Source organism: Festucalex cinctus, chromosome 21 (assembly GCF_051991245.1).
Source record: "Festucalex cinctus isolate MCC-2025b chromosome 21, RoL_Fcin_1.0, whole genome shotgun sequence".
In the NCBI taxonomy this organism is placed as follows: domain Eukaryota; kingdom Metazoa; phylum Chordata; class Actinopteri; order Syngnathiformes; family Syngnathidae; genus Festucalex; species Festucalex cinctus.
This window is the reverse complement of record NC_135431.1, coordinates 11,438,804-11,454,822: the sequence shown is the minus strand read 5'-3', so window position 1 is coordinate 11,454,822 and position 16,019 is coordinate 11,438,804. Positions and strand designations below refer to the sequence as shown.

The 16,019-nt window shown below is 42.2% G+C and overlaps 1 protein-coding gene across 11 annotated transcripts in view; it reads left to right on the top strand.

The window, feature by feature from the left end:
* syne1a (spectrin repeat containing, nuclear envelope 1a) overlaps nucleotides 1-16,019 on the top strand; it is a 128,361-nt gene that overhangs the window by 49,961 nt on the left and 62,381 nt on the right. For 10 of the 11 annotated variants that reach the window (XM_077510629.1, XM_077510631.1, XM_077510635.1 and 7 more), the window contains 12 exons: nucleotides 42-321; nucleotides 441-613; nucleotides 1,573-1,882; nucleotides 1,964-2,128; nucleotides 2,624-2,983; nucleotides 6,190-6,326; nucleotides 8,941-9,118; nucleotides 12,264-12,446; nucleotides 13,544-13,687; nucleotides 14,500-14,655; nucleotides 15,536-15,700; nucleotides 15,812-15,984. In XM_077510629.1, the coding sequence (XP_077366755.1) occupies nucleotides 42-321; nucleotides 441-613; nucleotides 1,573-1,882; nucleotides 1,964-2,128; nucleotides 2,624-2,983; nucleotides 6,190-6,326; nucleotides 8,941-9,118; nucleotides 12,264-12,446; nucleotides 13,544-13,687; nucleotides 14,500-14,655; nucleotides 15,536-15,700; nucleotides 15,812-15,984 (2,424 nt within the window). Of the gene's footprint in view, nucleotides 1-41; nucleotides 322-440; nucleotides 614-1,572; nucleotides 1,883-1,963; nucleotides 2,129-2,623; nucleotides 2,984-5,902; nucleotides 6,065-6,189; nucleotides 6,327-8,940; nucleotides 9,119-12,263; nucleotides 12,447-13,543; nucleotides 13,688-14,499; nucleotides 14,656-15,535; nucleotides 15,701-15,811; nucleotides 15,985-16,019 lie in introns of those variants that run through there. The other variant, XM_077510636.1, reaches the window with a different exon arrangement.

The following is a 16,019-nucleotide window of genomic DNA, read 5'->3' as shown; positions in this document are numbered from 1 at the left end:
TCAGCTGTTAAGTGGTCGCATATTATAATATTCTCCTTTAGAGACTCGATTCAGCGTGTCATCCAGGACGCCCAGTCCTTGTCTGAAGCGGGACGCGGGTCCGGCGGAGAGGTCCGCGAAGCGGGCCGGCTTCAGACGGCGCACCAGGCTCTGCTTAAAGCCGCCAGGGGGAGGCTGCGAGGCTGCCAGGAGAACCAGGCCTTCGGGGAGACCCTGCATGGCGTGTGGGCCTGGTTAGAGGAGATCCAGGAGAAACTGGGCACGGTTGATAGCACCATGGGCACCAAGGAGCAGTTGGAACAGAGGCTGGAGACTGTGCAGGTGAGGACAAATGACCAGTTTTGCTGCTATTACTCCTAATCAACACTTGAGGGCGCTGTTTCTTCATAATCTTAACTTTACAATAGAATTTCTTTCAACCTGGCTGTTTGTTTGCACAGGATATCCTGCTTTTGAAAGGCGAGGGCGAGGTCAAACTCAATATGGCGATGGGTAAGGGTGAAATGGCCATGCGCAGCTACGGCGCTGCCGGACAGGAAGTGGTGCGTTCGCATCTCCAGGAGGTGGAGGACGCCTGGGCCACGCTACTTGTGACAGCTATGAGCTGCCACAGGTACGAAAGCCTGTTTAATCCCCAGGAGTTCATGTGTATGCAATTAAAAACTCCATTAGGAGACGAAGTAGTGGCTCAAATACATGGCTGGACTGGCCATCTGGCATACAGGGCAGATGCCCGGTGGGCCGGCCTCTTTTGGGGCTTTTCTCATGATTATTTTCCTACATTTTACCACAAGAGACTGGCCCACCATTTAGAAGGGCCATTCCATTCACAAATTTCGAATATAGATCGCAAACTGAAACCATCAATAAATGTCAGTGACAGAACTACGTTAGGCAAGACTGGCTGGGCCAGGGTCCACCCCGCTCAAATCTGATGTTTGGTTTCTAAGGTGATGTTATGACAGGTGGTAGAGGTCAAATGTTATCGAGTATATATTTTGAGTGAGTCAGATTTTAGTAATGATCATACTGTATGTCTAAATTATATATTTAAATAAAACGTTCGAACGACCCCCTCAAATCCTAAAGTCTCACACTGAAGCCCTCCTGTATGGTGTTTGGACTTGTAGGTTTTTCTACCACTTTGAAAAGCATGCATCTTGGGTTTATAGATGCCTGCATATACGAACCGACTTGTAAGGTTTCTGACAGGGACCTCAATTTACTTTACAACAATCAGCTGTTGAGCAGATTCTTTTAAAAAGAAGCTTCACACTGTTTGCCTTAAGAATACCCTCGTTGGCTTAATGCTAACACATACTGAAAAATGCCATTCGCAAGCTAAAGATTGGTATTGATATTTTGAAGCTGCTGAATCTTGGAAGATGCTTACTCGTTTTCATCTGTATGACTGTGTTATACTGCAAACTGGAGGCCAAGGTGGGCACACCAGAAGAAGCATCACAATGACTTGAAGTGAAGCATTAAATCATGATGCACAAATTATTTGTTTCTTTAATGTTATTACATATAGATTTTTGCATTTTTAATGTCCTCTTTTACTTCCGTCAGTCGCCTCGAGTGGACGGTGTCTCAGTGGGCCGGGTACCTTGAAAACGCGGCCCAGCTCCAGCGCTGGATGGAGGCCGTGGAGCGGGAGGTGCGTGCCTCCCTGGCCCCGCAGCCGGGTCCCAGGGAGAAGGCCTGCCAGCTGGAGAGACTGCGAGCCTTGATGGCCGACATGGAAGACCACCAGTTGGCCTTGTCCAGTCTGGAAGAAAAAGCCAGGGAACTCTTCAAGAAGACGGGCGACGCCGGTTTTAACCACGGCGCTCGAACGCAGTTGCAGGTGCACTTCGACGAGCTGGCGGCTTTGGTGGAGGTGCGAAGAACTTTGCCTCATCATGACTTCATATCACTAAAACATCATGTTTACAATGGTTGTTTTGTGGGGTTTCTCTAGGAAAAAGTACGCCAGGCACAGAGCGTGGTCCTAGAACACCAAGAATACTTGGAGTCTGTCCGGGAGCTCACTGATTGGCTGATGACCGCGGGGGAGGAGCTACAGCATTGGTCAGATACATCTGGAGACTCTACCTCTATCCAGAAGAAACTACACGAAGTGAGGGTGAGATATACAACATCCTGTCTCATATTGATGTAGAAACCGTGATTTTTATCATCTGTTGCTATGGTTACAGATTGTTTAATTCCATCTTCATAATGGGCTATTCAGGAGGACAGCGTATGCAGGAAATGTAAATGGATTCACACAGTTAGTTCCACCGTAATAGATGAAAAATAATTCCTCCTGAGGCACATTGCAGTACTAATAAGTTGGTTTATCAGCCCGTGAATAAAAGTATAGGAGACTAGTATGTGATATAACCAAATAGGCAAATTGATTTACATTTTAATTTTCACGCTCAGTTCCTAATTATCACATAATAAATTAGTGTTTGAGGAGCCCTGGTGTGAAGAACGCAGACACACAGTCAATGATGGTGTTGAATCTCACACACACATAGAAGAGACTTTATAAATAGCATCGACTGCTCGTCCTCAGGTTGCCGTTTCTACAGCCACGGTTTCCTTAGCAACTTTGCCTCCTCTCAATCCTCAGGAGCGTGTGGCGTGTCGACTCCTAGAAGGCCGCGAGCGCCTCGGCATCGTGCGACGGAGCGCCACGTCGGCAGCCGAGCACACGGCGGCCGGGGGCTGCGAGGCCATGGACCGCCAGCTGGGGGCGCTGTCCCAGGCGCTGGAGCAATGGGAGGGCGCAGCTCTGCGGGCCAGGGACAGCCTGGAGGGGGCACTCGCTTCGGCCGCCGCCTCCGAGGAGGAGCACGAGCGCCTGACGTCTCGGCTGGATGACCATTTGAAAGAGCTGGACGCGCGACTCAGGGGGTGGAGCCAGGAGCTGATTAGAGCCGAGGGACTGTGCAATGGCGAGGAAGCGGTGACGGGATGGCAGCTGGCTAAGGTATTGACTGTTCACATATGAGTCATAATTGGTGGGAATTTACACATCTTTATCTATGACGAAGGTTAATGACCAATCACAGCTCAGCTTCGGAAAACAGGTGAGCTAGGATGGGTTTTGGTTTTACTTTAGTTTACAATCAATATTTCTCCAAGGCATGACAAAAATAAACATTTGAACTCATTCAAACCCAAAAACTTGTCAATAAGTTTTTTAATACTTTGTCCTTCACTCCCAAAAACGTATTTATACGTTTTTATGTTTGTTTGTTTTTTATGCTAGAGCATACAGTAGGCTTCGATGCAGCTTCTGACCTGAAGAGGGCGCTTAAGCGGAATGGAAGTCTTGCAAAAAACGGCCAGAAGATGACAGCAGAGTATAAGAGATCAGCCAAGGGCCATGTTGCAACAGCCTCTTTTTGCCAGTGTTTTCAACAAGAATTTTGAATAACTATGAAACTTAGCTATACTCTAATGCCAATTGCTGAAAAACAGAAACAGATAGAAATTTACTTTTTTTTCTGATGAAAGAAGAGACTCTTATCTTTCTTTTGGTAGGTTCCCTGTTTTTATATCAGTAGAACAGAATATTCTGTGGGCCTTGCAAAATCAGTCAAAATCGAGTAAATCCGCCGTGAGTGAAGGAGGTTGCTTCAGTGAAAATGGCTGGGAATGAATGAGTTAAATAACATAGTTCATACTCACCATAGATGCTGATTATTAAATGTATTATTGTTTAAGCGTATTAAAACACTTTGCTCGTCGAACTTGGCTTGCTCTGACCAATCAGAGGATGGAAAAATGCTACATTATTTTGGCTAGCCGCTCCTGTGAGTTGAATTTAAAATCTGATTGGTTCAAGACACAAGCCCATTGCTATGTAAAGTACTTCTGATTTTGAAGGCCCTGGGCAGATTTGATTGACATTGCAGCACATCACTGCTGAAACCTGATTGGTTTAAAAAAAAATAAAAATAATATATATATATATATATATATATATATATATATATATATATATATATATATATATATATATATATATATATATATATATATATATATATATATATATATATATATACACACTACGACATAAGACAATCAACTGTTGGGAATAAATGAGTGCAATTTAATGAAAAAATAAATTACAATATTGGTTTGTAAATGTAGGCTGTTGCTTCTGGGATTCATTATATGTCAGCAGTTTCCCAATAATTATCTATTGTTAGTATGTTTATATTGGAATAATGATAAACTGTGATTTGGGTTGAAGAAACTGTATTAATTTTGGGAAAGGTAATTAGTGTTGTTGTTAAATGGAATATACACACACATAGCGCACACACAAATGATTTATTTTCCCATGTGCAATTATTCATTCCTTTTGTCAATCAGGAAAAAACACATTAGTCTGTAAATCAGCTTTACTGAAACAACCAGGCAGTGGCAGCTACAATCCAATCACTCACACTCATTTTCTACCCATCAGCTTCTCGACCGCCACCATCCCCCACAAGTTTACCTTTGCCAAAGACCTTATGCTGTCATTGACATTTTGGATTGTTTGTCGTAGCAGGATTAGGGCGAAAACTTAGTGTGGCAGGGTGAGGGATGGGCAAAGGAAGAACCCAATACAATCTGGCACAAATCCAAGATTATTTTTGGCTTATTTTTGTTTTGGTGTGGTGTTCTTTAATTACCTCTGCTGATGGAGGGATGTGCGATTTTTACCAGCAGAAGTCAAAACTCAAATTGTGTGGCTGGATTAGAAATACATTTGGTGTCAGGGAACTCATTAACTCATTCACTCCCAGCCATTTTCACTGAAGCAACCCGCTTCGTTCTCGGCTGTTTTACTGGATTTTGACTGATTTTGCAAGGTCCACAGAATATTCTGTTCTATTGCTGGAACCTATCAAAAGAAAGATTAGAGTTTTTTCTTTACATCCGGAAAAATATATATATTTCTATCTGTTTCCGTTTTAGCATTAGAATATAGCTAAGTTTCATCATTAGTCACAAATCTGTTTAAAACTGTGGGGAAAACAGCTTGTTGCAACTGAGCTCTTATACTCTGCTGCCATCTGATGGCCGTTTATTGTAATAAGTACCATTTCTTTAAGCCACCTCTTCAGGTCAGAGGCTGCATCAAAGCCTTCTGTATGCTCTAGAATAAAAAAGAAATGTATAGATATGTTTTTGAGACCATGGCAATATTTAAAATAGAATGTTTTTTTGGGGGGGGGGAGCAAATGAGTTAAGATTTGAAAAAAAAATGATTGTGATTGTGGGATTGATAAGGATCAAGAAAATGGATCATTTTGAATTTGTTGAATGGGTTTTAAATTAGATTTGGTGCATATATTTGGTATGCCCAGAGGACAAATGGATTTGCTTTGGATCATGATCTGGATCCGTTCTGAATCCACAACTGGATCACTTTAGTGTTTTGGATGTAACTCAGAATGTTGTCAGTACGATACAATTCAGATGCGTAATTTTGGAGCCAAGTCACTGATTTGAATCCTTCCATTTTTTGTAAGTGATGTGTGCGCCTATTACGACTTCCTCAGCGCTTTCTCTTCCCTCCCCGCTTTCCGGATGTTTACAGTTTGACTTCTCCCTTTCTAGCGCAGCCTTAGCTCCCGCCCTCGCTCCCCCACCCCACCCCGCAAAGTGAGCCCCCCCCGACCGAGCCTCCTCGGCCATACTGTCCAAAGAGCTGCGCAGAGGAGGAGTCGACGTTTCCTCCTCCTCCAGCCTCCCTCTGCTTCCTGCATGCTTTTTTTTTTCAAGCAATCTTGCATCTGCGCCGGCTGACAGCTGAATTCCACCGGGAGAGAGCGTGAGAGAGACGGTGCGAGGAGGAGAAGGAGGAGAGAGATAGGGCGGGAGTGATGTTTATTGGTCATACGTCAGAGAGCGAGGGAGGCAGCACATATTACACGGGACAGGATTTTATGATGGGCCGATTGCGGCGTGTGAGGCGCTGAGGAGAGCGGGAGGACGTTGCGCTCACCTCCTTCCTGCCTCTTCCTCGCGCCTTGAAGAACAGACATGCTTTTGTACAAGCTGCACTGTGAGTATGTGTGTGGATCCGGCCCCGGCGTGAATAGGAACGTGATTGTGAAGGCACTTATTGACCGGTGTCATGCGCCCGCACGCACGCACTGAGTCAGCCGGGCTGCGTTTTGTGCCGTTTAGGACGTACTGGAGGGCCTGCAAAGCGTCGAGCCGATGGCAGAGAAGTTGAAGGGCCAACTGAACGAGCTGGTGCAGTACTCCAAAGACGTGGGCCCCCAGTCGGATCGCGTCACTGCTGTCATCAAGCAACACAACAGGTGAGAGGACTTTTTTTTTTTTTTGACACTGTGCGTCCGCTTTAAGGATGTGTTAATGTGTATGGGAGAACGAGAGATAACATCACTACATTGGAATTTTCAGCAGAATACCAAATCATGATGAAATTGTCAAGAATAGTAAATGTCAGTAAAAGCAATTTCGTCAAAGGTGATATTAGCTTAAGGTTGAAAACTAATTACAAAGTTTTTTTTAATGCTGTATCTCGACTCGAGTTAATGTCATCATTAGCTATGGTCCCTCCATGGTGGAATAAGATAAGATGAGTTCAGGTGATCTCTCGTGTAATTAGATATGGGAATCTAAGGAAGACTAACAAACAACCCATACTTCTCATTACTGACCCACTTTTTGAGGGAACAAAAAAAACTTGTCAGAGCTGAAATCTCATGAAACTTGCAGTTTATATCTAGCGTGATCTCATTCATGGTGGTTTTGAACTCCCAAGTTCCACAGCATGTTCACTAAACATCACTTTTTTGTGGGTGTTATTTTGAGAAGGTTTCGCTGCCGTTAGTCTGCAAAAAGAAACTGCTAATGTGAGACAGTCACACATTCCAGTTCCATTGTGATACAGGGGCAACACCAGTGTGTCTACCTCTTTACATGCATGGTACAAATAAAGGTCTCCTCTCAAATATGCCTCCCTTATCTTAATGCTTGGTAATGCTTTCTTCCGGAATAACCTTATTGAAATGTGCTAGATCTTAACCAAATAGTCCACATCATTTGGTCTCACGCGTGTGCATCAGTGCAAGACGCAAGTGAATGACATTCATTGCTTTTCACTTTGCATAAATTTACCACATTGCAAAAATGTGTTACTGACTGAAAACATCAATATCTGCTTATCATTCGCTCTCGAGGGAGGACGGCACATTACAAGAGCATACAGTGCACATGATCAGGAGTGTTCACTGTTTGTGCAAGCTTATTTCATTTAGATGATTGTGTTTGTGCGGCCACCTTAAAACATGACAGACATCAAGCAGACCAAGGTGAAAGGTGTCACAGCCACCAGTTGCTATGCGGCATGTAGCCTTTGCCTTTGCTTGTTTACTGTGGTTGTTTTGGCTGTTGTCCCTCTTTTGCTGTTATTTATGCTAATGAGCCTCCACATGCATTTTTTAACCCAACCTTCAATACGAATAGTCAAGATCATATAAATCCATTCCATACATTCATTAGACTCAGAAACTACTCGAGGAAATAAATTAGGCTGTTGAAATGTTTTTTTTTTCTGGCAGCTACAAGGAATGAGATTGGGTTATTTTGCATGATGTTCACAATTTAAAGCACTTCCCAAGTGTTTTACTAACAAGTCTATGCATGCATCAAAATATTCAGATGATCAGAGGGGCTTGAACAGGCAGGAGCATACTCCAGAATAAGAAAAGGAAAAAAAAAAATAAGCACCCCAAAAAAATAATTGAAAACATTTTCACTAATGGAGGCAGCACTTTGTAGACCATGTCTACAAAACATGGTCACATTCCCACAGCATCAAAACTCAATGCAGCTCTGCAGATGGTTGCTTGAAAGTGGATCTGAATCTTCACCCAGCCTAGCTGATCATGTCATGGGTGGAGGAACTTGCTAATTAAAGTAGCCTCACTGTATTATAACAGTTTATAACTCCAGAATGACTCACTCGCGCACATTTCCAGAAATAGATTGATAAGATTAACTTGGTTAATTTCACACTATATTTATATAAAAACAATGAATGTAGATTTCCAAAACGTGTCCCCTGTAGAACCGACAAAAAGCAAACAATAAAGAAAAGTATCTTGGCAATGTGCTTGAAATAATACAACTTTCACCAGAGGCCCAGTCTGGATTGCATCTTTTGTTTGGAGGCGGGCACATTCTGTCACAAAAACAGATGTGCGTGTGCGTGCTGCAAGTTTACTGACATACACGTGAATGCATAATGAGTTTCTCCTCACTTTTTTTTTTTTTTTTTTTTTTTTAAAGAAAACTCCCACTCCTTCCTTGACCTTCCTCATTCATGCATATTCATGAGCATATTCTTCTCCAGCCTGCACTGTAGACTTAGCGTGTACATTTAGCCTTGGGGGCTGTCAAACTGTTGCCTTTTGTTTGTCTTGTGTTCCACCTGTTTGGCATCAAGAACGGGTGGATGGTTATAAATAGAATGTGTGCCTAATATTATGGCCAGTGCATGTTTAACATGAAAGGGAAACACTGTTATCCTGTTTATGGTGCCCCTTTTGATGAAATACATCCCACCCTCTATGATGTCATCACACTGTTGGCTTTCTGTTAAATCTCCCTGTCGTGTTGTCTTTATGTCACCCTCTTCCTCGCAGCATCAAGCTGTCATCCCTCATATTATCACCCTTGTGAACTCCTGCCCCGCTCATATGTCGCCTCTCAACCCAATCCCCATCCCCCATTCTGTCTGTTTAGCCCATTGCTTCCACTTCGCCCACTTTTCCATCTCTTCACCTGCGCGCTTCTCACCTCCCAGCCACAACATCCTCTATAATGTAAAGACAGTCCAGTATCGACAGTATCCTTACCATCTGTATTGATTACTTTATTGACAAAATTTCCACTCTTGTGCCACAGTCTCAGTCTCCGCGCAGCCAGGGAGTGCCAAAATAAAGAGCGCCTGTTGGAGCAGCGCTTCCGCGCCGCCTTGCGAGACTTCCAGCAGTGGTTGGTCAACGCCAAGATCTGCACCGCCAAATGTTTCGACGTGCCGCAGAGTGTGCCGGAGGCCTCCACCGCCCTGCAAAGAATACAGGTAAGATATATCCTTTACATCCATTTTGGCTGTTAATCTTTAACAAGGCAAGGAAAGGTGGCTTTATTTATGTGGCACATTTCATATATACACAAGCAAAAACACATCTAAAATGATTTAAAAACACAACAGCTAACTACATTCAAAAGCAGAGAAATAAAACGTACATTTACAACATTAAACACATTAACAGAATACTTTGAAAACATTTCAATGTAAAATAAAGAAATAAAATTAGTTTCTAAAATTACTAAAAGGCCGTACTGTGAAATTGATTTTACAATGATCAAAAAACAAAACAAACAAAAAAACAACAACAACGTATGCGTTGCTTTTGAAAAAACAAGGCACTCCATACGATCACGATACTGCTTATGTTTCCGACGTGGGACTACAAATGCAACTAACAAATAGGCTCCACCTACGGGTATTTACAGCAAAACTTTGCACATATATTAACTCATTTGCTCCCAAAAAGTATATATATGTTCTATTTTAAATATTGCTATTGTCCCAAAGATGTAGTTATACGTTTTTTTTTATGCTTTTTTATGCTAGAGCAGGGGTGTCAAACTCAAATTAGCTCAGGGGCCGCATGGAGGAAAATATATTACTAAGTGGGCCGAATCGGTAAAATAATGGTAGGCCTATATAACTTAAAAACAATTGCCGTCAATTATATGCAGATTTTTTTAGATTTTTGGGCCAGCCCTAAATTACGGCGCTCATCTGTAATCTATTGTTTAAAAAAAAAAAGTAATAATAAATAAAAAATGCAAATGAAACGGGGCAACACTTTGCCTGTATGAGCTCCAGATGTGTTAAATCTACCCGTTTTGCATATATAGTTCCCAGAATGCATTGTGTGGCACAGTTAATTAAGTTATAAAGATGTTAATCTCCGTCATATGTATTTATGTTACCAGCAATTGAATTTGTGTCGTACTTAACACGTTTATGTTGATCTATGATTTAAAAAAAAAAAAACTTTTTTTTTTTTTTTTTTTTAAACAAACCATAACTTTAAGTTGTGTGTAAAATAATGACTTCCAGGGCGATTCCGTGTGCATGTTACATTACTCATCTGAGCACTGCTTGTGAAATTACAAATTTATATATTTGATTGTGGGTTGCTGCTTAATTGGTCCGACATTACAATTTTTTTATTTTACTTTCCAAAGTCATCTTGTGGGCCGGATTAAACCCCTTTGCGGGCCTGATCCGGCCCGCGGGCCGTATGTTTGACACCCCTGTGCTAGAGCATAGAGAAAAAGGCTTTAATGCAGCCTCTGAGCTGAAGAGAACAGTTAAAGCAAGTAGTAGTATGTAGTTATTACAAAAAACGGCCAGCAGGTGGCGGCAGAGTATAAGAGATCAACCAGGGCCATGTTGCAACAAGCTTTTTTCCCCACAGTTTTACACAGATTTGTGGATAACGATGAAACTTAGCTATATTCTAATGCTAAATGCTGCAATACAGAAACAGAAATATACCTTTTTTCTGATGAAACAAGACACTCTCCATGTTTCTAATGCAATAGAACACAATATTCTATGGGCCTTTCAAAATCAGTCAAAATCCAGTATCCCATTCTATCCCATTCAAAAACGTATTAATATTAAGAAAAGAAAATACAGTAATTACAAAGTTGCTAAATAGCCACATACGAATGTAGCTAGAATGCCACTCAGAGTGCTGACATCGACCAAGGTTGAATTATCAATTGTCTGGCCATCTATTAGCATGTGACAGACTTGTGATGACTCGAATAGACCACAACATTTTGATTCTATGGTGGAGAAAATCCAATTATATTTCACAATGATGGAAAAAATGAATATAGTGGTTGTTAGCTGCTGTTATTTGTTGAACTTGTTTGCATCAACATTTCAAACAGAAACTCAGATGGTTGTTAGCTGCTGTTATTTGTTGAACTTGTTTGCATCAACATTTCAAACAGAAACTCAGAGTGTGAGAGGATATTGGGAAGAGATATGTTTGTTTTGAAATTTTGAGGTTTTAGGCTTAAAATGGAGACAGCATGCACATGGTCAAGAGGGGTGCTTTTTTTTTTTTTTTGGAAGCTCCTCTGTTCACGTGCTCTTCTTTTCCTCCGAGAAACCGGCAGGTGTTAACATCCTGGCAGCTTTTCTGGAGCACCCCAGGGCCCCTGGCTAAGAGGCAGGTTGTTTGTCTGTGAAGGTGGATGTGCCGGCATCCTCGGTAATTACCTGCCTCTTAATTACGTTCGTGTCTGTCACAACTAGAAAGTTAGTATTGCAGGCATTTATTAGCAGACAGTCACATGACGTTAACAAGAAAAAAAAAAGCATTTCAGATCAGCTTTATATTCTATTTTTGTCTCGTCACCAAGGCTTTCAAAGAAGGGCGTTAGCATGCATCCTCCTTCAGAAGTTGTTTTCATCGGGATAAGAAAGAATGTCACCCAGTGTATGGCGGCAGAGAAAAAGAGGGCCATGTTTTATTTATCATTGACCTGGTGAGGAATGTGGAACAATGTTTCCACATGGCTGACCTCCAGGAGGGCCGACGTGGGAGGGGTGAGGACGACGGCTGCTGGCGGGGGCGTTTATGGGGGATATCCAGGCTGTATCACCCTTAATTGGTGGCGTATACTTACGCTAGCTTGGGTGGAGGAAGGCAAGAAAGCGGGAAGTTAGAAGACAAAAACAAGCCGGCGTGTGTGTGTGCGATGCGCTGACTGCACAGATGGTGGAGTGGTCCCTGCTGCGCTGCTGTCATCGTCTGAGCTCCGAGGGAGGGGTGTTTTGTGTGTATGCGTGTGCATGGAGGAGCTACAGTATGTTAAAAAAAAAAAAAAAGAAGAAGAAGACCACTTGACTTATCTTATCCGCCTATGCCGGTCAAGCCCCGCCTTGCACCCACGCAAGGAATCCGTAATGACTCTTGATTAATTGCGCCATCTGAAAGTGTAAAGTGAGAGACCATTTCCATACCCATTTAACTCATTCACTGCCATTGACGACTATATTCGTTTATATTAAAATCTGAAAAAAAAAAAAAGGTGAGGGATCTCTTTCCACCCAATTTCTTTCACTTTCATTCCCTCCTCCTCTTATGTGTATGTGTTAAAAAGCTCCTTTTGTCTATGTTACCCCTCAGGAGTTCTTGAGTGACAGGGAGCACGGCCAGGCCAGACTGAGTTCAGTGGGAGCCGGCGGGGAGCTGCTCATGGCGGTGGTGTCCAAAGAGCGGCTTGAGGGGATCAAGGCCAAAGTGGCAAATGCTAGAGAGGACTGGAAGAGCCTGATGAATAACCTTCAGCTCAGGGAGGATGCGCTCAAGGTGGGTTTTTAGTTAGCCTTTGTGAGGAATTATTAAGCCACCAGATGATACAGTTCACTTCATTTGTTACTGCTTCAGATTGAGTTGTGTAAATCAGTTAGTCAGTTTGTGATCCCCAGAAACAAAATGGCGTAGTTCAATTCAAAAAGTGAAAATCAAATTTTGCAGAAATTGGCAAATATTTTTCAGACGCCAAGTACCAATCTAGTTATTTCTGCAATATATAATAATAATTATTATTTTGTAATATAATGTTTCACTTTGTGTGGAGTACATCTATAAAAGTTCGGTAATTCATTGAGGTATAAGAAACACTAGTCTAAATAGTGTGACATCATAGTATGGCAGCACTATTCCCTCCACCAATGAATTCCATCAATCAAGCTTTATTTATAGAGCACTTTTCACACACACATGCCTTCCTCAATAAAAACCAAGGTTAATAGACACACACCATACACAAACAAACATGTGCATGCACACACTTTGACTGGCCTTTTCAGCTGGGGGCTTAAATTAAATGATCATACAAGGGATCTCGCTGTTGGAAGATTAAAAAACAATCGAGAAACACCATCTATAAGGGAAAGAGGGGGCTGTGTATAAATGATAGATGAGAAGTCAGGAAGAAAAGGGAAACTAAAGGTGGAATCCATAGATCAAGTACAATAAAACAAGGGTAGTATGTCATCAATTCTACTGTAAACCAAGGACAAATTGGTAGAAATCCAACATTAGCTGTTCCTTTTCTTTTTGGCTAACAAATGGTTTGTTTTGGGAAAGCTATGCTTCTGTTTTTCATTCCATAGTGGGAGAACAAAAAGTAGTCTACTGCTTGCATACATGGATGAAGAACCAATGTGGTATGCTAAATATGTGGTTTGGCTTTTGACATGAATCTAGTATTCTAGTCCATTGTCTGTTTTTTTTACTCTATGCTGTTTATAATACGGCATTTGTTGTATATGTGGAGCACTTCAAACAACACTGCTAGCTGTTAATTTTAGTCACGTACATTTTTCCATTTTTGCGGCATTGTGTTTTTTCATGCTTTGTTGTCGTGTTTGATGGACTGAATGCACTCGCCGCATGTCCAGAGCCTGCGGTGTCAGATGACAGAGTTCGAGGCCAGCGCCGAGCCCCTGCAGGATTGGCTGAACAGCGCTGAGGTCAGAGTTCAGGAGAGCACCGCCCGGTTACACGACCTCTCGGCCAAGAAACAAGAGCTCGGCAAACTGCAGGTAATTACTTCTCTTTAAATGATGTCATGTTTAATTCACAATATAGTGGTTAGCATTTTTTGTGTTGCTATACAAATTCTTGCAGCCCGTCCATCTCTGTTTATAATTACCTAGATTAATAATTTAAACTGTAAAAATAACCACAAATTTGTGGGTATACTGCATTTTAATTGAACAGCATCCATAAGCTGCTATTGTTGAACTTGAGTTTTCCCATTTAATCCCCTCCCCAAATGGACCATTGAGCTGATTTTTCAAGGGCACCAAATACTTGTAGCGCCCCATCAGATAAGCCTCCCTAAAGTGTAATCTGAAATCAGATGGGGGAAAGAAGACCTAATTACATTTGTTGAGCACCACTGGATCAAAATAGAGCAGCGGCTTGACATAATAGTCAAAGGCAAAGTCGGGGAATCTAATTAAATCCCCTTCTGTCAAAAGGCTTTTTTTCCTTGCATGCGATAACAGAATCTGTCATGTCTGGCAGAGACAAAAAAAAAAAAAAAGCGGTGGGGGTAGAACGGTGAGGAGCGTTAAAAAGAAAACTGACAAAGGGGAGGGAAATACATCAAGCCCATCGCAAAGCGCCGCCTTATCACTGTTGATATTTTTTTCTATTTACTCTGGCGTCTTTTGTCTAGTCCGGTAACCAATTGCATGTTTCCCCTCAGCACCTCAAGTATAATACAATGCGTGCAGTCGACTAGACAGCTGGGCTCAAATGAGGACAAGAGTTAGTGAAAATGGTTTGCTGGATATGCCCAACTGACATGTCTCCATGTATCTTACTGCTCCATCAAACTGGATATCAGAGTGTCCTGGAAGAGATGTCCAGTCGCGACGTAGAATTGGGACGCCTCCGAGAGCGAGCTCACTGTCTCTGGGAGGGTCAGGCCGCCGGCAAGGGGTTCCTCCATCGAGTGTCCCAGCTGTCTGCTCAGTACTTGGCTCTCAGCAACCTGACCAAGGTAAAAAGTTGTCATTTCTTGCCAGTTTTCTTTTCACGGGTAGTTTCCTCTCAGGTAATTTGTCTCTGTATCCAAAAAGTCAGTCAGTGTCCAAAAAGGTCCTCATTCTTGCGGCCTTATCAGCGCAATAAAGGGCATAGCCTGTGTTAGCTTCATCCTAAAAATGTCAAACGTGTGAAATGTGGAAGTGCGGCAGCAGCTGACCTTTTTCAAGCCCTTATTAAACGTGTCGATTGTATCACCTACTCTTTGTGATGTATTGGATTGGGAGCAAAATGGCTGCCAGTGTTCCTCTTGACAAACAGTGTTTTAAGAAGATTTATTGCTATTGACCCACTAGATTAGCAGAATGACTTTTTTTTTTTTTTTTTAAATTGGTCTTCTTCCTTTCAAGGTATTGTTTAACCTTATAAAGCCATGTTAAATACAAGAGATTTTGAGCCCTCTATTTCATGAGTATATTTTTTTTCCCCATTAAAATCCTGACATATATGATCTGACACATGCATTGCACGGATAATAGGGCAGTATCACCCATCTGATGGCTTTTCCACTGACCAAGATCATCCCAAATGAGAAGTGTACATATTAATAGTGTGAAATGTTCTTTCTGATTTTTGGAAATACTAATGTTTGATATGTCTGTTTATGACCGGTATTATTATTTTTTTGACAGTTATAAATGTACGAATTTAAAGCATTGTGACCGGATGTATCCAATATGATAACAAATCAAAAGTCATGTGGTAGTTGGTTTTCATTTTTTGTGTGTGTGTGTTCAAAAGGTCCAATAAATATTCCATTTATAAAGAATCAGCATTTCATGGTTTAGGCTTTTTAGGGTTAAAACTGTTGATGAGTATTACAGTTCTTCTTCCAGGACAAGGCCTCCAGGATTGAGCGCGTGGTAGGGGAGCATCGCATGTTCTCACAAGGTCTTAAAGAGCTCCAGGAATGGGTTTGCGAAGCCCAGAGCACCCTCAGCACCTGCACTTCTACCACCTCTGATAAAGCTGTGCTGGAGGACAGGATGATACAGCTGGAGGTCAGCAAGGCCATGTCAAAAAAAAATAAAAAATTGCTATACAGGCAACTTGAAAACCTCGAGGAGGTACTGTCGATCAATATCATTTGATTGATTATTTCCTGTGTGCAGGCCTTGCTCGCTGCCCGCCAAGAGCGAGAGATCCAACTAAAGATGCTGCTTACCCGGGGAGAAGCCGTGCAGAGAAACACGTCGGCTGAGGGCGTCCCGGTGATCCGCAAACAGATCCAGGACCTCAAAGACTCGTGGGACTCTTTGTTGTCTGCCTCCATCAAATGCAAAAGGTTGGGAGCCACTTTACTCCTCTATATCTGATTTC